Raw genomic sequence first — 26,922 nt, 5'->3', positions numbered from 1 at the left:
TTATAATTTCAATCGATTAAATACGATGTGTTAATTTAGAGCTGACTTCCCTTTGATGAAATATTGTTCGATTACAATATTGCAGTCTTAATCCACCAGCGATATTCACGCTCATAATATTTAGCGAAATACACTGTCGACATGTGAACTCATCATTGTATCAAATAATATTGAACGTCAACAATGAAGAAATTCATATTTTTTAGAAAATTAATAGACTGTTGGATTGTTCAAATTAAATTTCTTTTTTTTAAATTTGACTGCAGAACGGACGACGTATAATGAACGGTATTGAATTTATAACGATGTTTTTTATTTGTGTATATTAACACAATTTATAGTTAAAAAAATACTTGGATTTTATATTTTGAGAGTGGTTTCTGGTAGAAAATTAGATCTGGTTGGTACCTTTAATAGGTAAAAATATTGAAAAATCTAAAAAAAGTATTTTTCAAAATAATTAATGATGCCAACTGTGTAATATGATTTAAACTTTGTTCAATTCGTTATTTAATATTCAAAAATTTAGTTTTCAAAACTTAACAATTTTCGTCAACCATCTTGTATCTCAAAATACTTGTGCAATCACCACTTTAAAATAATATGAACATAATATGAATGTTGTAAAATGCTTTATTATATGGAACATATTCTGTGTGTTAAATTCGTTACTTAAACCCGGTACCTAGTGTTCAAAACTTAAAATATAAAAAAAAAATAAGTTTAACTTTGATTTTTATTGAATTTTTAACACATTAATTATATTAACATTGCATATTTATTTGTACTTTCGACTGGGTTTATTTTTGTAAAGACTAAGCTTAATACATAATTTTAAAGATTAGGTAAGTAGTAATTTTCTTTTTTCAAAACATTAATGAAGTTATTATGGTCTTAATATAATAGCGAGGTGTATCAGGCTCCTGACTTTGCTGCTACTATTATAACATTTTAATTTTTAATAATATATATATACAACATGAATTATACATATAAATATTTTAATAAATATCTTATAAATAATAAATTATTGAGCTTAATATGTCCTATAATAATCTATGTAACAAAATGCGAATACAATAGTTTTTAAATTTATTTCGTGATTCAAATGATGTGTAGTGACATACATACAAAAAAAAAACTTAACAATATTAACTAAATAGTTACAAAAAATAATATTATTAATTAGAGAATATAAGTAAATAATACAATTTGTTGTATAGTACATAGAAGTACGATGGTATAAATTTCAGGTAGTGTATGATAAGGTTCATTTCTCTGTTCAGGAACTCTTCTCTACGAAAAGAACATGAATACATTAGTGGAAAATTTAACATTTCACCAGAGGTGAATACTATGTGCTACCTACCTAAGCAATCATCTTATACCTATAATAATTTATTTTCACCTCACCCTATGGTCATTATATGGCATAAGTTTAAAAATGTGATAAATTTCATATAAAATTACGTGATAAGAGTCATATAAGATTTTATATTCACAGCTCAACATTTTGTAATGACTATATGTATATTTATTTTTAAATGGTAATATAATTAGTTTAATGTATACAGTAGGTACATAGGTACAATATAATAATAGATAAAATATATATAAGTCATATTGTTATCGTTATAACTTAGTAGTTTTTCTATTCAATTTAACTATAATATAGCTTTGAGTTAAGTTAATAAATTAATTTTAAATAATATATAACACTTTTTTTATTTATTTTTTTCATGTTTGGAACCTCTAGATATTATGGAGGTGAACTGTTTTCACAAGGTTTCCCCCACGCAGCGTCGTAAGTTGAACTTATCGAAAATGCAACGTTTAAAAATATTTAAATATGTAGCATTGTAACTACTAACCTACATATGTGTAGGTATACAACTAGCATACTTTTATGACTTTTTTCACTTAGGTTAATTATTTAAACGGAACTTGATTTAAAATTGCATATCCACATAATATTACCCCATTTATATCCAATAATTAATGCTGATAATTAATGCTTATATTTCTATTATTATCGTTATTCGGCGTTATTTACCTGCATAAAAACCAACATTTCCATAAATTATAGTTATCGGCATTTGGAATCAATTCCGAATATACCTATGTAATAAGTAATAACTATAATAACTATAATAGTTCATAGGTAAATAATATAAGAGTAAAAGCGCCCCTGCCCTACAACCTACTATAAAATAACTGTTGCGAAATATTTATAAAATTATATATAGATATTGCCTACAAGTAACTTTATTATTGGTAATTAAAATGTAGAGCATCTGTTACATAAATACCCTATAGTTGTAAAACCCTAAACTATGAAAAATCTATTCCAAAATTAATGATACAGTTAAAACTAAATATTCGTTTTGCAGTGATGCAACTTATGAGTAAAAATCATAATAATTCAAAAAATCAGATCAATCAACCCCTGACTTAAAAACACAGTACAATTAAAAAAAGACACTAATAATATTCTAACTTGAATTTAGTACGAGGTAATAAATAGGTAACAATGAGCAAAATATAATTAAATTAATAAATCGTTATTTATTTGAAGTACCTACTATTTAATCCACTAAACAGCTTAGAAATTTGTCATTGTGATGTAGATTATGTACTAAAAAATAAAAGGTTGACTAAGATGGAAAAAAAAATAAGTTAGAAAAAATAGGTATAAATAAGAATATTTTAAACTTAGCAGGAATGGTAGCATATTACACACTAGTTAAATCTCGGAGACGGTCACTTTCGTTCAAACAAATAAATATTTTCAACATTTAACGGTCCTGTGTCAGCCGTTTTTGTCTATTCAATTGATTTTAAAGTATTCTAAATATCAAACGTTATAATACTAACCGCAAACAATGATATTCAATTCAAATCCATGGTTTAACCAATTTAGCGAATGGCGCTTCGACAACCAAGTATAACACTAAGCCCATCACGTAACTCTTAAATGTATCATATATCCAAGCATCGATCTGAAAACGAATGAGTTTCATACCATATAATTATTATAATACAATTCAGTGGTCAGTTATCCAAAATCGAGACGTATCGAGATTAAATTTGAACTTATCGATTAATTTAAATTTTAAATGTATCAACACAAAATATCATCTTACAACGGATTTTGGTGAAAGGTATATAGGCAATCTCTGTGAACTTTGAGACATCATCATGACTGTGACGTTCACCAAGAAAACGGAGTACGAGAGTTTCCCCAAAGTCACAACAGTTCTGTTGTTAAATAATTTTAAAAGGGGACCTGTAAAAGAAAAAAAATCATTTTATTTTATTTTATTTTCTGACTGAATGATATGAATGTAAATTATAGAAAGGTGTTATGTTTCATTCGTTATTGAGTAGGTCATTGTAATGAATGTGTTAAATATGACCAAATTCATTAATAAATTAGAGCATGCAAAAAACGGTTATGAGCAAAGACTTGAGTCAACTTATATGTCTGTAAAATAATTCACGATTTTGACGATCATGTAGACATGATACCTATCTATTATTACGGTTATTCATCGTCATTGCTGTAGGCTGCGATATAATATGTGGGCTTGGAGGGGGGAGCTTAGCCTTCTCCATTTATTATAATTTCAGAGCACCCACCTCCAAAATCACACTGTATACTTATAAGGAATATATAGGAGCTTGTACTTTGTAATATATTTATAATTTTTCATAAAATATATTAGTATTATATTACATATCATATTATATTTATTTATTGGTTTCACAATGATGTGTTTTTACTTTTCATTTATGCGCCTAAAAGCTGAAGGCTTCTTAAGTAAATTTGTTAGCTATATGTTATAGGTATCTAAGTACTATTATATTAATTTAAATAATAATGCTTATCAAAAAAAATAGAACAGCTCCTCCAAATAAGTTTATCAAGCTCTTCTAATCTTCATCATCGGTATACAATAATTAGTTCATGTTTGATAATTTATCATTGAATTCATATTTAACACATATCCTTTACAGTGACCTACGAGTATTGAGTAAGATCATTGGATAAGGTATAACTATTGTCACCTACCGTACAGCGCGGTGGAGTCATTTTTATTTTTGTATTGTATGAAAGCTTTATATTTTACAATCTGATATAGTAATAATAATAATAATAATAATAATAATAATAATAATAATAACAATAATAATAATAATAATAATATATACATAATAATTAAACGTGCAATATAAATACTGTGCAGATATCTCGATGATGGACGCGAGTATATTATAGAGTATTATTTTTTTTGGGATTGGGCAACATTTGGCAATTTTCTTTTTAATGTCTACCTGACAATACAATAATTAAGTACTATGCAAGCCCCGTTCATATTTAATTATTTCGCGTATAAGATAACACCAATACAAAGTTATAATATATTTACTAAAAGTCTTTCATAATCGGATAATCCTTTATTTTGTTTATATGGCGTCTCTAACTTACCATAGGTGATGTTATAAACTAATGACTGTCGCCTGACATAAGGGATGAATCATAATATTATTATATAAAACTGTATAGGTACAAATTAATTTTTTGCTGTGATTCTTCGATTTCGTAATACCAAAATGTCGGGATTATTATGTAATTGTAGCGTATTATTGAAACACGAGTCATAAACTACTAAAAACACATTTATTTAATAAAATGTATATTACCATATCCAGACGTGAACAAGCAAATGGCAATCCACATGCTTGGAAGTGTCCATGTACAATGGTTAGCGATCGAGTATAAAGCATGTTCCAACGGATAATAAGGTAATTGTCGAGTGTAGAATTTGGCGCCATAAAGCTGAACACAGACGCCAATCACGAAAACAACGAATGTTCCAATGTAGACTGTTATCTATACACGGAATTAACAAAATTTGAATTATTCTAATTTGATAAAAATATATAATTTAAGCATTATTCGTAAAGTATGGTCTTACTTGGGACAATTTAAATTTATTTTCCTTCAACTTTTCCACGATGAAGCTCATGGCTAAACCGAAGAAGAAAGGCGTGGCTCGCATGTAACTCAATCTATACATTTTATTTAATGATATGAAAACTCTTAAGTTTTCCAAATATCTGAAATTAGTTTAATATATTTAATAAATTAGTTACCTATTAGTTTATAAGTTTGATACATACCTATAGGCTATAATTAAAATAAATTATTGTAGACAAAAATGTATCACAATGTCTAGATTAGATTTTATTATACCTATTAAATGTCTAAACATTTTTATTTTTATTTTTCGAAAATAATTAAAATAGTGATTTACAAGATAAAAAATAATTTGGAAAAACTATAAACTGACAATATCCATAAAAATCTCAAAAAGAGTCAAATTATTTTCAAAATTTTATCGTGTATAGAAAATGCTAATATGAACATTCAGTGAAATTTTCAAGTATCTAAAGTCATTCTTATTTTAATTACAACAAAATAAGAAAATCGTAACACGAGAAATCGAGTGAATATCAAATGTTGTAAAAATATAAATTTCAAACGCTCATAAAAATTTAATTTGACTTGCTTGTAGATATTTTTTTTTAAAAAGGTAGGCATAGGTACTTATGAGGAATCTTGTATTAAATTTTCAAATCTTAGATTTAAAAAGAAAATTTTTCATGAATTTCTAACTCAAAATAATTTGCAAATTTTCGTCATTTTTACGTATTTTGTCAATATTTGAACTTTAGATGCATATAAAAAAAAATTATGACTACGAATTTTTAATTTTTTTCATCTGCCTTTGAAACAATATAATAGGAACTTTCTATTAAATTTTCAAGATTTTTTAATAAACAAATAAAATGTTATTGATATTTATAGAAAAAAAAAGACAAACAACGGGAACTACAAATGTCCGTAAGCAGCTCAAAATAAGTCAAAAATATTTGGAAAATGTTATGGTGTATAGAAAATGCTAATATAAACACTCAGTCAAAATTGTATGTACCTACGGTCATTTGTTTTGTCATTCACTTTCCTATCAGAAAAGATACTGTTGAAGAAAATCCAAGCGCTTTTACTGTCCTAAAAGGTGAGATGACAGACACAAAAAATAAAAATAAAAAATAAAAAAAAAACACACATCATTGTAAAATCAATACATTCATCGTTCCACTCAGAATCTAAAATATATTTTGTTCATGACTTCATGTTGCATGTGGTTGTGAGTAATATTGTAGTCTGGGGATTTTTTTTCTGATTATCATATTTACTACGGTACCTAATTCAATTTAGGATTTCACAATAGACTATATTATAGTATTGAGTATCTATTATTAATATTAATCTAAATTTGACTTACGGAAACTGCATTTTGTCTATTCCGTCTGTTTTTGAAAAAATTGTTACTAGAAACGGCACACATATACACAAACCCAGTATTGTACCGAGTAATCCAATCCCGCATTTGGTGTTCTTCGTGAAAACGTAAACGATTATTACTCCAATTACGAAAAACTGAACGTCACATGATACGTACCAGCTTACTATGAGGCACTGAATCATAATATTTAAGCATAACAATTATAAATGAAATACATACAGATATAATGAATGCATTAATATAGGTAGGCATTCGTATTACCCGGTTTTGCCTGCAGGTATAAATATTAATAAAATACGATGGCTCTAGACTTTAGAGTTCAGGGGTCGGAAATTAAATTCTATGAATGTCCAGAAAATTTGAAAAAAATATTTCAAAAGTAATATACTTAATATACCTAATGTGTTTTTTTTTTTATTTATTAAAAATACAGCTTAAGCTATTTAAAGCAAATTATTCAATATGTTATGATATTGACCAGTTTTTTTCTTTAAATTTGAAGTGGAGATCAGTTAATCTTGAACGATATTTATTATTTAAAAACGTCATTTTGGAGAACGGACAACATAAAAATAGATTAAATATCTATATTATGTGCTGAACATAGCATTGTAAAAATATATTCTTGGAAAGGGTCTTGCTCTATTCTATAATATACTATAATTATTGATTAAAGTAAAATATATAGCCGCGTTTTACTTCATACTTGACGTCGATTAAGTTGCTTATAAACAACAAATTGGTCCACCAATAGTTTTTGCATATTTCGGCTTCTTCCCATATTTTCTGTGGCCACAATGGTCCGTCTCCTAGGTGGGGTACAATGTGCGCCGTGATCGCCATCATCGCGCAATACGCCGGTAACATTCTATACAGGATGATTCAAGAATATCATTTTATAATAGGTATGTCAATAATTCGGCATTTAAAGTGAGTCAATGGCGTAGTTATGATATGTGCGAAGATAGGGATGAATCCCCCTGCCACATACTCACATGTTTTTATAATAGCTGTTTAAAAATATTATATGGCTTTTTTATATTAAAAGTTCAAATGCCGAAGAAATTAGATAGGTTAGGTTAACAATTATAGTTATTTTCTTGTTATTTAAAAATACTATTCCCGGGTACTTGATAAAGTATTTTATTATATTTTATACACATAGGTAATAACATTTTCAAATGAATTTTTTTAGCAAAAATTAATTCAACTTATTGTATTACCTACTAATGTCTGTTATATGCAATTAATTGCGTCGTTGTAAAATACCTGATTACTCGGTGGATAATTGGTGATGTGATTTTCTTCAAAACCGATCCAGATTTTTCTTTTTGGAATGACCTACTAATATTCAGGTGCATGAGGAAACCACTTATGAAAAAAAACGGGTCAACCATGTTCATGCTAGTCAATATAATATTCGGTCCGTTGAGATATATCTGTAATATTATAATTAATTAATTATCATATATGTAACACACGATACCAAATTAATTTGATAATATTTTCATAATCATTTGTTTCATAAACATTTTCAAAACTTACACTTTCTACGAATTTTGGGTTATTCATAGGATTTCCTATTAAATAAAACAATCGGTGACCCAACAAAACGAAAATCATCGTTATAAATTTGATACCATACAGTGCATTTAATTCATTGTACTTATCGAATTTTACCAATGCTATGCTTGACTCAATAAATGAAAATGTTTTGCAAAATGAATTGAAACCTTCATCTGTTGATAAAATAAAATAAATCATACATAGTATACATATTATGTGCATTATTTAAAAATTTAATTAAAAAAAAAAAATTATACATAATAAATGATAATCACTTACTAGTGGTTTCTTTTGAATTTTTAAGGCATGATATTTTTATAAAATGATACAACGTTGTGCCACAACAAATCAAAACAATCAGTAAAAATAATATGCTGAAACAATACAATAACAAACAGTTTTAATATACATTATATTAATCGTATCTGCGAACAACCGTACAAATTCATACAAATCGTATACTATACGATATTACGATATTACTATACGAATATTTGAGACAAAAATGGTGAGAATCGTATAATAATATATTGGTAACGTACGTGAGTCATACTCGTGGGGGGAAGTGGGGAGCTCATCACAGGCTCCCATTACATCAAATGAAGAGATAGATTTATATTTGTTTAAGCAACATAATATTGTATAACTATTTTAAATATTTCATGGCGGTTGGATAAAATAAAAAGTTGTTTGTTGTGGCATTATGCAGGGTATGTACCTACTTAAATTATTACGATAGGATATTATTTTATTGTAGTCATGGAGTTTTTTTTATCTATTTACTGATATTACTAATGAAAGGAGTACAATTAAACACTATGAAAATCAATAAACTAAAATCTTTTGAGTTTGATTTTCTTATAATTATTGTATTGCTGGATGTTTAATCTTTAAAATATGCAATACAACTTCAGAGAGTCTTTAGCTTATTAATATGGTTTGTAAAGTGTAGTATCCCTAAATTATGTGTCACTTATTTATAACTTACTTATAAATATACTTAATAATATGTTTCTATAATTCTATAAATCGTTAGTTAACCAATTAATGATTTATTTATTCATTTTTATTTGTTCTAAACCTCTAATTGTGATGTTTATCTGGACATTTTTATAACCTACATATTTTTTTTAAATGTTTTTTTTATTAGATTGAAGCTTCAAATACATATTGTTCATTATTAGCCTACGCTACTTTAAAGCTTTATACTATAATAATTGTAACGTTTAGTTGTGCAATTAAAATACATATTATTATTATTTTCTACAAAATTTAGCATAGACATCTAAAGCAACTAATGATTTTATATAAATATAAGAGCATCCATCTTTTCCGCTCGTCAGTGGCGTATTTACGGGGGAGGGGGGATATGGGGGATAGATCCCCCCTTGACCTTTTTTTTTGTAAAGTTAAGTTTACTTATTTTCTGTATTTCTCAATATGCTACTACTTTTAAGTTTTAATTAGGTATATCTGTTTTCTAAATGTTCTATCCGTGGTAATTTGAACGATTTAATATACTATACGCCACTAGTCGTTCGTGGCATAAATATCGGAAAATAAAAACATATACCTCTATGGTGGTATGGTATACTATATTTTTTAATTCTCTGCGAATTATTTTTCATGCATGAGTGCAGGGACTGGAACCTTTTGAATTTATCGGTATCGGTTCTCCAAAAATAAAATAACGATTCCGGTTCGGTTCTGGTTCTTTAATGAAAAAAATAAAGGTACCGGTTCCAAATAATTTAGGTTCCGGTTCCAGATAATTTCAGTACCAAAAAGTATAATAATTTCAAATAGTCATCCAGAATGTGGGTATAATTGAGGTTAGGTTAGGTTAATTGAGGTATAAGAAATATTAGAAAACTCATAATATAGATACATACTACATAGGTCATACACAAAACCGTAATACCTTTAAATATGATAAATAAAATTATTTTATTTTTAAACCTAAAAGTACCTTTTTAATTTAAAAATTCCTGTTCCAGAACCGGTTCTTTTAGGTTCGGTTCCAGTCCCTGCATGAGTGTTTATATAATAAACCCGATAAATAGTCGGTAAATAAAACAAAATTACCATGAAGACTGTAGATTTACCATAGAGCATGAGTTTATTTTTAGTGACTGAAAACATATTCATCTCTGGGTTACATGCTTTAGATTGTGATAAAGAGTTTAATCCAAATATTCACGAACTCTTGAAAATATTTTGTACTTTGCCTGTATCAACTGCTATACACTTGAACGATGTTTTTCAAGTTTTTATTAAGTATTAAGACTTACTTAATAAATAGTATGACAGTAGTAAATATTTTATAAATTGTCCTATCTTATATTGAATAATAACTATAAATTAAATAGTAACTATTATATATACTTTGTTTATTATAACCGACTTAGCCGTTTAGGCCCGTTTTACAATCATAGTTTAAACTTCGGTTACGCTTAACCAATTGATTTTACCAGTCGAATTCCGCGGTTTAACATTAGTTTAACTATTGTAATACGGACCCTTAAGAGGACGCTACACCCGCGTGTGTTATTGTCTCTGTCTTACACACGCACGACATACCAAATTGTAGTTCACTATTCTCAATAGTGAGCTATTCGTTTTGATACTAGAGTGAATCGACCTATTATCAAACTTTTAGGTAAGAACATTATCTGAGTCTTAGCGTGAGCGATTTTTCTATATTTTCATTTTCGAGAAAAATAAGGGTATGTGAAATATCAAAAAATAAAAATGCTCATATCTCGCTTGAAAATTAAAACATTAAAAAATCGCCCACACTAAAACCCAGAAAATGTTCTTACCTAAAAGTTTGATAATAGGTCATTTCACTCTATTATCAAAATCAACAACACATTATTGAGAACAGTGAACGACAATTTGCTATGTCGTGCTTGTGTAAAACGGAGACAACACATACGTTGGCTTTATTTGCATGTCACCGGTCGATACAATAATCATGCCAGATAAGGTTATCGATGAACTGAGCATCCAAAAAAATAGAAAATGGGATTTTGTATTATAACTATTTTTTTTTGTTTATCGTATTAAACACGAGATTGTCGTTAGTATGAGTTTATAATAAATGCTATTAGGTACTATACAATTTGTGTTAAATTTATTTCACATTGATGGTTTGATCCACACTAATCCCAACAAGTTAGGGGATTTTAAAAATATATAATATTATATTCGTATTTATTGAGTGTACCTATTATTATATATTTCATCCCCCCCCCCCCTATCGAAATTCCTAAATACGCCACTGCCGCTCGTTATTTATTAATATAGGGCTGGGGAGGGGGGATTTAAAATTAAAATTTCTATCATCAATGCGAATTATATAGACATTGGACCTACGCATATACGATAAAACGGCATAAATAATTAACTTAAGTAAAATATCGTGATATTATTAATATTGATGAATAACCTGGTGACGTAGTACGCTGTATTGTAGGGATACATGTCACCTCTGACCGTGCACATTATTGGGTCTACTTTAACGACGGCCACGAACTCTTTTGCCGCGAATACCGAGTCCAGTTGGTTTTGCAGTGCCGTTTGCAGGTCTAATGCTGAACAAGAAGCCGGAATACATATTCCTAAATTCAAACTGTTTCGTTGCACTTGGTCCGGATAATCACCCCACTGAAACAATTATTATGTAGGTATTTAAAATTAATAGCACACAGGGCATATTTGTTCTCTCGGCACGATTGAACCGGTATCATGTTGTTTTATATAATATTTTCATAATATTTGTCTAGACAGTAACATAAATCAATTATATAAATTATTTAAATTTAAATAAATATTAATTTGTGGCAAGTAGGTACATAATATACAGAAAAAACATAATATTGGAATATGATCTAAGAGAAACACGTCGATCGGAAAGATAGGCCACACGTTATAATTTACGAGGATGTAATATAATAAAAGCAAATCATCCTGTTCAACTTATGAACCTTTTGGCTTTTACTACTTATTAATTATAGACCGGTCCATCCCATACCAAAAGCATTGATAGTCGCGACTCGCGAGGGCAGTGATGCAGCCCGCTTAGTATAAAATATAAATATAAAGATATTATATTGTTTTTTACCGTATCAGAGTAACTCAGTAACCAAAATCACACCTATCTATTTGGCAGAAATACGAAGTAGGCCGGTCTATTATAGTAAAAGGTCTATGGTGGTTCAACTGATAGTTATTACTTATTAATCATTATACCGTGTACAATTTACAAACGCGTTGGATTTAGTGAGCTATAATTTTATATATTTCATATCGGTACTTTTAAAAAACCTTTAATATTAAATAATAAATATTATAATAATATATTAATATTTGATTTCACATACTCCGAGTACTGTTTTCCACGCATCTTTATTCCCGAAATCATCTAGATCTTCCGTTCTGTTGAAACTGTAATCTGTGCCCGTCGGTGGGTTTAGTTTTATTTCAGACAAGCAATACTGTCCTATTACGGGATGACGTACATCCACACATTCATCGTAAATTCCCATGTGATATTGGTTGCCCACTAGTATGCCAGTCGGATATCGGTCCCAGGATTCCGCCACTGAAAATTAAGGTTCAATCAGACACATATATAAGTATGAGACTTCTTTACGATATTGTATAATGTATACTTATTTGACTTATGAGTCTGCGTGCTATAATATATTAATTTAATATACCTAGTACACCTTACAGTGCAGAAGCCAGAACATTTATTTTATTTTTTGTAGGGGAAGGTACTTAATTTTTTTATAATTTCTACATTTAGAATACTCATAACCTGTTACTTTATGACACCATTGTTTATAAAAAAAATTCCGGGAGCACCAATCCCCCCCCCCCCGCCACTGGCTATGGCTCTGGTAACTAAGTACAACGTGTCAGAATCTTGTTTTTTGTTTCCTTTGTTGGTTGAAAATCCAAATTCTAGTCTAAATTTTCATATAATTATTTTACCCGAAAATAATTTGAATTCGTGTTCAATGTATTTTAACAAATTATGATTGGTATATAATATATAATATATACCAATCATAATACTATATATCGTTAATTGTATAGGTACATAGCAATATTACTCCTAACATTAATATTCGTTTATAAATATAAAATAACTGATTAGATAAAATTAACTGAAATAAATGTATAGGTATGTGTTCTTTAATCATGTACGATGTACCTAGGTAATATGATAAATTACTAGATTATACTCAATACTCATATTGTACACATTAATGTACGATGTACTGCATATATGCTTTATGTTATGTGAGTAGGTATAACAAATCTATGCAGCTACTCCAGATGCCTGTACAGACGTACAGTGTATATAGTATAGTAATTATTAAAGACGACGATATCCCTACAAAATTTTTAAAAAGTGGCCTGACCGATCTCAAGTAGACATATTAACAAATTCAAATCAGCTTTTATAAGTATTATCGCGTTAACAGATATGATGGACAAAAGATTGGTACATTTTGGTTGAAATAATTGTCCGTTTGCAATCTCCTTAAGATCGTATTTTACTATAAAGTTTAACTTAAAAAAAATAAAAAAATAAAGAAAGGCTACCATGAAAACATTTAAAACACTCAGGAAACGTCGTTTAAAATTATAATATGACCTCACACTAATACGGATTGTATTGATTTCTCATATCTTACCAAAAACACACCGCAAATCTCTGTAGCATATAGATAGGGCGGAAGTGGTATAAAACGACGCGGACTTTTAATACAAGGTTAGGAGAATATTAATGAACATAATGAATTCAATGAGTTTTAATATTACCTAGTATATTACACCAAAAATTATATGTATACTTTATGGCAACACGAAAATTAATAATAAATATATAGGTAATATCCATTTAAATAAATAAATAATTCTATTTCGCTACAATACATCATATAGGTTTATGATTAAATACGGTCATAATAGTACTATTATTATTCTAGCAATCTAACATTCTGTACCTACTATTATTATTTTCCCTAATGAATTTATATTTCAAAGTAACCAATAGCTTTTCGTTATTGAAAAACGTGATTCAAAACATTATGTACAAAATCGATTAAAATCAAACTCTGAAATATTATTTTGTACGCTAAATTCTATATAACAAAACGTGAAGCAGTTGGTTTATTATATAATGTGTGTTTACGTGTGAATTAGTATTATTACACATGTATATTCGGAGGAGTAGTTTTAGAGTTATTTAACATTGTGTCAAACCATAGTTCAAACTATAGGTCCATGATAATGGGTTCAAAAGATAATATTTGGATATGTTCTAAAAAAAAATTTTTTTTATCCATCATAATTTTATAATTCATTTATAAAATTTTATTTCCTATTATAAAATACAAATAGTAATATAACTTATTTTCTATATTTTTTTAATATAATACTTATTTTAATAACTCAGAAGCTAATTGATTGCATTTTAATTCAGATTCATCAACATTTTCAAAAAAAATCATATATTATGCTTAATAATTTACAATAAAAATGGCTGGTTCTAGATTATGAAAAAAAAAAATAAGTTTGATTGTCACAGAACACTGTTAAATTGATACAAAAAATCTAAATAGTCGAAAATACGATTCTTAACTCTTAAGTAAATACTTCAAAATGTCAAATATCAGAATTGAAAAAAATTAATATTTAAAGTAAAAATTGGTGATGAATTTATTGGTGAATTGCCGAGTACTTATAATAGGTACTATAAATTATAATATTAGACTGAATGGGTATTATTGTCATATTTATATGTTCTAGATGCAAATATACAAGTAATCAAAATAATGTCAATGGTTTATTTTTCTTAAATTGTAGGTATACAGCATTTTCAGAGCAGATTTTAAGTATATTAGTTTTTTCTTATAGGCCCAAGGTCCAAATCAAGTTCGTGGAAAATTAAGTGATGCATTGGGAATACACATAACATGACGCAGGTCAGATAATAATTGAGGGGTAAATTTTTCAATTGAACAGTTGCATATTATTACCTGATATATACACCAATAGCATCAAACTGGTTTTTTGTTTAAGAACCATAAAATGAAAAAAGCTATTATACTATAGTGATTGGTGTTTAAGTGGATAATGTCAGTGAATTACATAAGTATAATTATACGAACCTGTGATGTTTTGTAAAAAATATCTATATATCTAAGAGTCCAACAACACAATTTAAACTAAAACGTGAGGCAAATCATTGTGATTTGTTTTTTTTAAATACAGAGAATAGTTATAGTAGGTACCTATATAATATATTTATTATATAATATTGATGGTATCTTACTTTATTTATAATGTACATAATACACCAAACGTCATAATGTTGTGATTAGTCATTGTGAAAATTCAAAAATTATACATACATAACCAAGCTCAGATTGTAAACGTATTTTAGTACTATAGAAATTATTGATTAATCGTACCTATTTTATAAGGGAAATCTGTAAAAGTGGCTTCTGCTGTAATAGGCGGTGATATTGAATTGAGACAATACTACTTTTATGTGTTTGAATTGAGTCTAGGGTATTATCTTAATATCTTTGAATTGAGTCCGTATAGATAAAATGTCATTACTACCAGTTACTACCTGTTAAGCCGGTTACCTTGAACCTTGTTAATCATATTATACAGGATTTGCAATGATAACGGATATTCATAAACACCCCCAAAGTTTGGAGTGATTTTTCAGCAACCACTAATAGTTGTGAAAGTTATCATGCAAAATTAAATGCCTATTTTCATTAGGGGCAAACAGATATTTTTAATCTTGTGGACACTCTTCTGGGAATACAGTCCGATACATATATTAAACTAAGAAGCAAAGCCAAGAGACCATGTAAAAAAAGCATTAAAAAAAAAAAAATTTTTTACGGGAGCAGACAAACAAAGACATAAATATACAAATTGACGGATTTGACTTTTTAAAATCTGTATCATTTAAATTTTTACCAGCAACTATTTAATTATCAACATTATTATATTACACGTCATAATTTCTTTATACTTATTATTTTATATAATTAAAAATAACTATTTATGTAATATTATTATTTTATTTTTAATTGACTCTTTATACTTATTATCATTATTATGATTAAAAAAATACAATCACACACATTTTTTGAGAGACTACTCATTATATTTTATTCACTTGATTTCTCATGTAGCGATTTTGTTATTTTGTTGTAATTTAAAAACGAATAACTGTAGATACATGAAAATTTCACTGAAAGTTTATATTTTCATTTAATATACAACAAAACATATCGAAAATATTTTGATTTTTTTTGGGTTTGGGTTGTTTACGGACATTGTCAGTTATCAATTTTTTAGTTTTTTTTTCTATAATTGTCAATAAAATTGTATTTATTGGGTGAAAATACAGGGCTTCTGACATATTGTTAAAATAGCGGTTGAAAAATATTAAAAATACATAGGCACAATTTTTTTATAAGTATTTTAAGTTCAAATTTCGACAAAATTTATCAAATTTAAAATTTAATAATTGTTTGTAGTTAAAAATGTATAAAATGTACAATTTTTATATCTCAGGATTGAAAATTGAAATAAAGGTTCCACGTAAATAGGTTATATATGAATTACTTTATTCACAATAATATCATCAAATATATACTTAGTAACATCATAGGTTGACTGACCGTTTTCGCTCAGAATCGTTTTTCTTTTACAATGATATTTTACCATTGAATTCAAATTTAACACCATCCATTACAGTGACCCACTTGTAACCAACTGTACAGCAGAGCTATACCCACTTGCCCACCTTTTTTTTCTTATTAATTTGTATATCTTTAAACATTAACATTTATACACAATCAGTTATGAATTATTTGACTATTAATAAATACATTTATATTGATATAATATACCTATTAATATTATTTATATAATTTAACTGTTTTTTCTTTATATTATGTGGGTATACAGCCTATGAGTTTCATTTTTCATGTAAAAAGGTTTTAAAAATAATTATAGCTAATTTGAGAGGTAAATAAATAAACTTAACAACGTTATTAATAATTTATCTTAATCTGAACAAATTTTCATATAAAACCATTAAAAAAATAATAGAATATATATGCATGATATTTTACCTCCCGGTAAACTTTTCTAGTGAAATTTCACTGTATATCAGGGGGGTACAATTTCACTAGAGATGTTTGATTCACTATTTACCGTGGGTATACCAGGAGACAAAATAATTTTTATAGAACACACCATTTGAAAACATAGTGTAATTAAATACTAAATAGTATTAATATATATTGTGTATTAGGATAATCAGAGTGGTTATAATATATACATTGGCGCAACTAGGGGGTGCTTTGAGTCCTTAGCACCCCCTAAAAAATCCTTAGGTGTTAGGTCCCATTGAGTCACAAAAAAACCTGGAGCTTAAGTACTCCCTAGTTAAAATGTCTAGTTGCGCCAATGAATATATATGGAAGTACTCACTTCTGACCGCCCAACTGGTATGGTTCCGCAAATGCCGGTCGTACATGTCGGATTGGAGCCGGCAAGTGGAGCTTCCGACGTGTCGAACGGTGAAATTGGCCAGTGCCTGGTGAAACAGCTCGGATATCCACGGTCTCGGTAGATGATCGTCAGCGGCAGCCACTGCAAGAGTTTGTTCGACTTGCCCGTCGGAAGCCGATCGGGTGACCAACTGCAGTAGCGCGAGCAGTCCCACGACGATCGTGGTCGACATATCCATTATGATCCCTATATTTTAATAAATATATAATTTATCGGTTCTCGGCACCGTTCCCCTATACGTCCCATGCATAGAATGATAAAATCGTGTCTACTGTGGAGACATTTTCTTCTGCCTAATACAACTATGGTGAGAAAAAATGCCGATATTGTAAACGTGTGGGTGAGCAATATAGATATGATAATATTATACCCGCGGTGAAGAAATTAAATAATATATTACCAAGATTAGTCCAACGGGCCTATACTATTATATCGGAAACTGTCGACGATACAAATACGCTGCAGCTTTAGTACGAGCTGTTTGGATAAAAAAAAATTTTTAATTTCGGCGAAAAGCTGCTAAATGTAGTGCTGCAGTGATGCGCGACACTCGCGATTATATTATGACTTTGGTCGTCGCGCGGTTGTAAATCGTATTTATAAGGAAAAAAGTAACATTCGTAATAGATTATCAATGCAAGCTCGTCATAGATAAGTGGGAGAGTTCAACGCAAACGTCTGGGGTTGAATTACTTCGATGTTGTTTATAAATCAACGAGATTGCACTCGATGAGTTAACCTTGCCAAGATCACAGACATCGGACAACGGCCCGACCATAATATAATATAGGTGCGCGTAGGAAGTTTTACGGTAATCCCAGCTCATTATTTATCACGCTTATTGATGTAGGTACGACGTAGGACCCCCCCCCCCCCACCGATTTATGAATTATAATTCATGACTTTTAAACATTTTAATTTTTTTTATAATTATATGTAATTTGAAAACGTGTTAAATGTGCATAAATATATACGTCATAATAGTATCTTACATGAAAGTAGGTTAAGATTTTGTATTAATTGATTATATTAATCCACCATAGGTGGAATACGACAAACTTGGTATAACTTTGATACTTTAGAGTTAAATCATACATTTGCGTATAGACAGCACGGGGTCTGCGATCTACCGCAGGTAGATCGTCTACCTGATAATGTACTGCTGTGAATCAGAATTTTTAATCAACAGAAAAGTTAAGATACATTTTGAACACCATACACCGAATATTAAATATTGAATTGAACAAAGTTTGAGTCGTATAGAGTTGGTACATTTAACGAGCAACGAAGTACACAGGATCAGCTAGTAACATAATAATAATAATAATAATTGTCATTGTACTTGGTATGTTATGTTCTATAGACTAAGTTCACGGCCATATATTATGATGTACCACACACTCGTATCTATTAGTAGGTAAATACTAAAAAATAGTACCTACAGCATGTTGCTTCTTACCTAGCAACTATTGCACTCATTTTTGTACGCGATCGTATATTGGCGTATTTAAGGTAAGGTCAGGACTTACTGGTATTATCATACTTTACACACTTTTAGAAAATTAATACCTATACTTGCTAACCACGGCTATTACATATAATATAATATTATAATTATTGATCATGTTTCATAACAGCAGTGCACATCTGTGCGTGATTTAAATTTATAGAAAAACAATACAACATTACAACATTACCGATAATTAATACGTAGGTAGTCAAATGGAGTCACCTGAATCATTATAATATTTTGATAGGGATTGCGAACACGAATACACCGTGAGGTGTTGATACTGTATTATAGCTAAAGATATCAAAAATAATATATTTAATGGCTAACGTTATTACGGGTTTACCTTGATAAAACATTGTTCGTGAACAACTTGACATTTTATAGATATACCTATACTAATAATGAACGATAAATAAATAATAGTTAGAAAAAAAGTCATTCACAAAATACACTTTTTAATCTCGCGCTTAGCTTACAAAGTTTTTACCTACGAAGTACCTACCTATATTATAATAATATAATATTTGAATCAATCTTAAACCACAATTGTATTAAAATATATTATTATCGCTGCACGCAGTAGGCACGTATAGGCAAAGGTGGGCATTAACTAGTTAACAAGTTAAAGTTAAGTTAAAAAGTTAATTTTTTAACTTAACTAGTTAGTTTATTTTTTAATCAACTTATGAACTTAACTAGTTTAATTTACAGTTGAAATAACTTAGCTTTTCTCAGTTGATTTTAAAAAAGTCCATCAAATTAAAAACATTTTGAAATTTTTCGTTTATACGTAAATATTAGTATGTCAGTATAAAATAAAAATAATCTAATACAAAAACACAAACATTTCTGTTATTTTTCTTGGTAATATAATTTTGTGTATATTCATATAATATTTTATTAAGTTGTAAATTATATATTATACGAGTTGCAATAATTATAAATGTTTTTAAAAAATTAATCATTTTAAATTATAAATTGACAATTGTTACGTTTTTATGTTATATAACTTATATTATTCAATTGCTATATGATATAAATAAATATATTTGTTAAATTATTAATTTGAGATGAGTATAGTTTAAATTAGTAAATAATAGTAAAGTAAAAGTAAAAGGGTATACAGTGTACATTATGATAGAAGTTCAATAAAATTGTTTTTTATAATTTATAAATTAGAAACTAAAAAGACACATTCACTCTTTATGTGATTTACATACTAATTAAAAAAAAAATAGATTAACTTTTTTTAAGCTGAGTTAAGTTAATATTTTTTTCTATATTAACTTTTAAATTATCGAGTTAAATTTATAATTTGTTAACATTTAACTTTTAACTTATCGATCTTGTATCTTCTTAACTTAACTTAACTTGAGTTAATTATTTTCTTTAACTTGCCCACCTTTGCGTATAGGTATAGGTACAATACAGATTATTATTATACTCAGGCAGTCGGGTGCAGTGGCGGATCCAGAGGGGGGCAAAGGGAGCATTTGCCCCCCCCCCCCATCACCATAGTTTTCCTTTGTTTTACACTGTGTTTAGTCAATTTTGTAGCCAATTTTGCAACTTTTTGTACTTTTGCCCCCCCCATGCCCCTCCCAAAATTAAGCCCTGGATCCGCCACTGATCGGGTAGTTATAAACTACTATTGAAATTTATTGTCTGAAAGCGTCCAAGCAATATCATATACCTAGCAGAGGTAATCAAACTTTTTCATCCCACGGCTCATTTGCGTCTCACAAAATGTTGACGGCTCCCAAATTATTAATGACAAAAAAATCAATGTTTATATGAATGTAATTTATATTTTATAATTTATACTAACTATTTATTTACCATATTCAATATAGCATATTTAAAACAATTATAAATAATAAGTATAGTTATTATAGAAAAAATTGTAATTTAATATTTTATGTTTAATCTTAGTAAATATAAATCATTAAAAAAATAAATCAATATTACTTAATACTAAATTTTTAGTGTGATGAGCTTGTTTATGCTTCATAATATTATGCTCAAATCGTGGCTCAAGTTTAGAAATAGCTATTCTCATCTCCTTCTTAACGTTCACTTTTGACCGATATTTTGTTTTAATCCTGATCCAACTCTAAAACTAAACTAACACGAGAAAACTATCACTTTTGTACACGTGTATAGTCAATGAACGAACACAACTCACACCGGTAAATATGACATACGCACTGATGATTTAACGATGACAGTCGATAGATACAACATGGGCTATCACTTAATTGCTATAATTATAATAATAACTAGTTGTAATAATTAAGTACTACTACTACAAATAATACTTCAATATTTATCGCTATTGCTATAACATGGAAATGATAACACTCACGTGACAAATTAAAGCTATATTTAGCGAATGATTATTGTAGACAATTCAACGTTTCCCAACCGGTGTGCCTCAATGATAATAATAAACGTTTTTCGTAAAATATAATAACAACTATATTGCATTGGTTTTCAATTATAGGACGCGGCTCCCTTCGACATTTTTCGCGACACCCCTAGGAGCCGCGACGCACAGTTTAAATACCCTGTCATATAGAATTGAAGTTACTTACTTGCATACTAATTACGCCATGCAAAATATTTTCAAGCAATTTTAATTTGTGAAATTTTAAAATTCCAAAGTGCCCTCCTCCCAGACAGCATTTTGTAATGATAATATTATAATAGTATTATACTAACGTTATACTAATATTATTCGTTATAATAATGTTATAATAATATTATTAAACGAAAAATTGTTGTCTGGGCTCCTGCTAGAGACACATAAGTACGTGTTGACGTCACTGTTGACATTATCTTTACGTATAAATCAGGAATGGAAAAATATGGAAAACCCTTATAATTTAGATACCACTGATGAAATCTTATTATAATAGATAGGTACCTATCGATGGTTTTTACTGTAAATCATCATCATAATATTGTTATGTACAAATCAAGGTAGATTTAAAAAATCTAATTTGCAGGTATTACATCATAATATATTTATATATAATAACTTCATTAACTTTATTTAACCGGGTATTAGGTGATCTATGGAGTAAAGACTACACACTATATTGCACCACGTGTGCCGCAGTACAAACACATAATTTGTTGTCTGATTTCATTCAAAACTCGTACATGACATTTTCCACCCAATTAAATACGTTGTTGTAACTTACTTGATCACTCGGTGGACAATATTGACGATGTTATTTCAAAACATTTTTCTTTCAGAAATGGCTTATAAATATTCATAATATGAATATGCATATTATGCATTTGTAAACCGCTAATGAAAAAAAAAACGTGTCGACCATGTTCGTTCTAATCAATATAATATTAGGTCCGTTGATATATGTCTGAAATTGTTGAAGTGATTAATTAATTATCCAATACGTAACACTCGGTGCGAAATTAATTTGCTAATTTGTCACTAAACGATATTTATCCACAATTGCATATTTTGTAAATTAATTTAAAAGCTAAATAGTTTTTGTTTGAAAATATATATTTATGGAATTTTGTGACAGAAATACCAGTTAATGTTAAATACTCAATTCATATTGAGAAAATGTTGTTTCATGCAGATAATGTTTACAAATCTATGTGGTATTTTTGTCGAACACGAGATGGTCGGAGATAGGTACCAAGTTTTCTATTTGTAGATTATTTAGGGAATTCTTTGGCAGAACGGTGTTGAATATAATATTCAAGATGTTTTGAATTTTTTACGTGACGCTACACCATAGTACCTACCATACATGTTTGATGTATTTAGTGAAAACTAGACTATCAAATAATAAAATTACTCATATTGTAATAGCAAATTGTTTGTATAAAATAACAGTAACTGGGGTTGCATTTTCCAAAGTACATAGGTAAAATCATTTTCAAATGTAAAAAAGTATTTTGAAAAACTCCCTCCAGGACAAAGATATTTGAAATTAAAGTTCCTATACCTTGGCACTGCCATCGGAACATATAAGTATACTGACAAGATATTAACGAGCGCTCATTATTTTCGAATTTAAAAACATCACCCAAATATCTTAGCTCTAATAATATAATAATTTGTTTCAAAAATATTTTCGTGACTTACGCAATTCTATAAATTTAGTGTTATTCATAGGATTGCCTAATAAATAAAATAATCTGTGACCAAACAGAACAAAAACCATCGTTAGAAATTATTAAAAACCATACAGTTCATTTAATTTGTTGTCCCTATCGAATTTTAACAGTGCTTAGCTTGACTCAAATAAATGAAAAGGGTTTGCAAATGAATCGAAACTTTCGCCTGTTATTGGAAAAGTAAAATACATTATTATACACGTGTGCATTGTGTTAAAAAAATTTACTAAATAAATCAAATTAATACTAATTGCTATTAAATGATTATCACTAAATCACTTACTGCGGGGGTTTCTTTAGAATTTTTATTGAACGATATTATTATAAAATGATACATTGTTGTGCCGCAACAAATCAAAACAACCAGTAAAAATACAATGCTAAAACAATATAATAACAAACAGTTTTAATATAATATTATATTACATTATAGTATACTTATCATAATATTTGCAAACAAGCGTAGGTGCAAGCGAAAGAAACTTTCCCCAGCACCGCCCAAGTTTTTTTACTTGTGGAGCGAAAACAAGGCGTACCCATTGGAAAATTGTCATACAAAACGCATACTTTATTTTTGCAAAAAAATTGTGCACATCGTATGTGGTGGTGGTGCTGAGGTTACGTACGTTTGTGGGGTGGAGGAGAGGGCAATAGTGACACAAACATAAGAGAGATTTTAATATTTTTAGAATTTTTTCGTTAATATTTTCAGAAGTAATTTAGATAAACATCTATTTTAAATATTTCACGACAGTCAGATAAAATTCCAAATACATTGTTCGTCGTTGTATTGTTGCTTTAATATTGTTTAACTGTTATTATAACAATTTATGAGTATTAAATTTTCAAATCTGAGATATAAATAGAAACATTTTTATGAATTTCTTACCCCAAATAACTTTTTGAATTTTCATGATTTTGACGAATTTTGTTAAAATTCTAACTTCCGGCGCTCATAAAAGATTTTTGTGGATTTGTTTACAACTTTTTTTGATTTTCCGTTAGTAAGAACTTATAAGAATCTTTGTATAAAGTTTTGAAGTATTTTGACCGAACGAATATTTTTTTATCGACAATAATTAAAATAAAACTAATAAAAATCGAAAATTTCTTATTTATTTATTTAATATATAATATTATAATAACATACGTAAGCTCAATGTATAATATGAATATAAGATGTAACCAAAAGTATATGTTTTGTAAGGACCGTGGTAGAGATTTCAGTATAAATAGTAATAATTTTATTAAAATAAAAATATAAGAATCAAAAAATGTAATTACCTACTACAACTACTCAATAGTTACTGAATTGATTGCCGCAAGGGTAATGCACTATGTAAGGATCTATGCGGCAAGCAGATTATTCTAAGAACACAATTTCATAAAAGAAAAATGTTTTTGCAAGGAGATTATAATATGGTTATATAAGATGTAACCAAAAGTTTATGTAATGTAAGTACCGTGGTATAGATTTCAGCGTCTGGTAGCGCAGAGCCTACGCGTGATCTGCGCGCCAAGCACTTTTTGGGATTCCCGCTTTACCGCCCGCTGGACGGAAAAATGTCGCTTTCCAACGCTTCAACCGTCATCGAAAACTAAACTTTGAAATAATATTTTGTGTACCTATCTAAATAAATACGTTATATTTATATAATATATATAATTGTATAGATTTTTATTATTATTCTTTTTTATGGTAAGTTATCGGCAGTGGCAGCGCCGTCATTTTTCAAGGATAAAGCAATCACCAAAAATAACCGTCAACAAAATCCAGGTATACCGTGAGGCATAGAAATCACGAGTTCCTACTGAACATTGAACCGATTACCGAGGCACTCAATGTGCAGTTAATTAAATTACTTGTCTCAACATTTTGGCTGAATATCTATAAAATGTTTATCTACCTATATAATATTATAATCTAAAATTTAAATTGAGTCAACTCTCTATTATCCTTGGATTTCCGCGAAACTATCAACAGAACTAGAAATAGTGTTTATGTAGAATATAATATTATTATCTATTTATCTAGTATATTGGGTTTGTGAAAAAATAAATGTTTTTTTTTTTTTAATAGCTATTAGTATAAAACTATTAAAGCTCAACAATAAACACCATTTTAATATTATGATAAGAAAAATGTACGGCTCGCAACAATTAAAATATGTAGTATGGATATAATGTAGAACGACGCGCAATCTTTTTAATACAAGGTTGGGATATTGAAAACATACCTATATATCCAATGAGATTTTATTGATTTCAATATTAGACACAAATTACCTACATATTCTGAGGCTACGTGAAAATTTAGTATAAACGTATATTATTGTGGATAGTGAGTAATTATACAATTGCCTAACCTACAATAATCCCTAGGTATACATTTATAGTTAAATATGGCTGCGATAGTACTATTTTATCAATCTAACGTTGTTTACTATGATTATCAGTTATCACACCCTAAATGTATTTAAATTTCAAAATAACCAAAGCTTTTCGCTATTAAAAAAAAAAAAACGTGCAAAGAATTGATTAAATTAATAGTATTTTAGTATAATTCACCAAACATTACTTCGAATTTTAATCGGTATTTATCTATTACTAACTTTATCACTTAAATCAACCTATAAAGGTGGCTCATATTTTAATTTGGAAAATAATTGCTGAAGGTACTTGGAACTTTTTGTAAAATTTCAGTATAAAAATTCTGATTCAGAACAGTATATTATCAGGTCGGCAATCTATCCCGCGCTGTTTGTACGATATCGTATGATTTAGCTCTAGAGTATGAAAGTTGTACCAAGTTTGTCGTTTTTACTTAATTTTACCAACGGTGGATTAATATAATCAATTAATATAAAATCCCAAACTAACCGTACTAAAATTCGATAAATAAAAGAAAAATAAATTTAACCCCTTTTAAATTGGCCTATCTTCTTCCCAGAGGTCTACTCAAAAACAATCATTTATATATATATTGACGAAAACTAGAAAAATAATAATACAAATCAACAAACAAGCCCGATTAACCAATAGCAACCAATATATATATATATAAACTATTATTATTTTAATCTGCAACAATATTATTATTTAGTTTATTTTTTATGGACAGCCCTTATCACTTAGGGGTATGAAAATATAAAAGATGAGATTAAACACGTATTCGGTCTCCACGGTGATTCAAAAAAGTTTATTTTACTCCGTGTTATTGTTGAATCATGTGTTTGTTATTCACATAGCCATTGGTTACAAAAAAATATTATTATTATTATTATTATTATTTAGTTTATTCATCACCCCCACGTCATTTTCCTCTAATCCCGTAACTTTCTCAATTTTTTCTTTCGTATTATCCTTCTCCTGACAATAACAAATACAACAAAAATAGAATTAGGCAAATCGGTTCAGCCGTTCTTGAGTTATAAATAGTGTAACTAACACGACTTTCTTTTATATATATAGATTTATAAATATTATAATTTCCTATATTATACAATATAAGCTCAATGTCCAATATTACGTCTTTTCTAAATTGTTTTGACTAACTCATATTGTTCGAATTTTAATTTAGATTAATCCACATTTTCAAAAAAATCATCCACATCAATTTACAAAAAAAAAAAATCGTTTATTCTTGCTTATTAAAAAATAATAAGTTTGTATTGCCACAGAAAG

At 28.4% G+C, this 26,922-nt stretch overlaps 1 protein-coding gene across 1 annotated transcript; it reads right to left on the bottom strand.

The window, feature by feature from the left end:
- Positions 1 to 776: 776 nt before the first annotated feature.
- On the bottom strand, positions 777 to 21,304 carry LOC100570369 (nose resistant to fluoxetine protein 6-like). Its single transcript, XM_008186894.3, has 14 exons — positions 21,049 to 21,304; positions 17,487 to 17,753; positions 12,326 to 12,546; positions 11,392 to 11,609; positions 8,220 to 8,314; positions 7,920 to 8,113; positions 7,644 to 7,813; positions 7,074 to 7,242; positions 6,354 to 6,547; positions 4,980 to 5,121; positions 4,705 to 4,894; positions 3,144 to 3,286; positions 2,875 to 2,999; positions 777 to 1,296 (listed from the first exon to the last, which is right to left on the bottom strand). Exons 1-13 carry the CDS (start codon positions 21,137 to 21,139, stop codon positions 2,895 to 2,897), a joined length of 2,199 nt encoding a protein of 732 aa, XP_008185116.2. The 5' UTR covers positions 21,140 to 21,304; the 3' UTR covers positions 777 to 1,296; positions 2,875 to 2,894.
- Positions 21,305 to 26,922: the final 5,618 nt, after the last annotated feature.

This window comes from Acyrthosiphon pisum, chromosome A3 (assembly GCF_005508785.2).
Source record: "Acyrthosiphon pisum isolate AL4f chromosome A3, pea_aphid_22Mar2018_4r6ur, whole genome shotgun sequence".
Classification (NCBI taxonomy): Eukaryota; Metazoa; Arthropoda; class Insecta; order Hemiptera; family Aphididae; genus Acyrthosiphon; species Acyrthosiphon pisum.
Note: the sequence above shows the minus strand (reverse complement) of the source record. Positions and strands in the feature narration are given on the sequence as shown.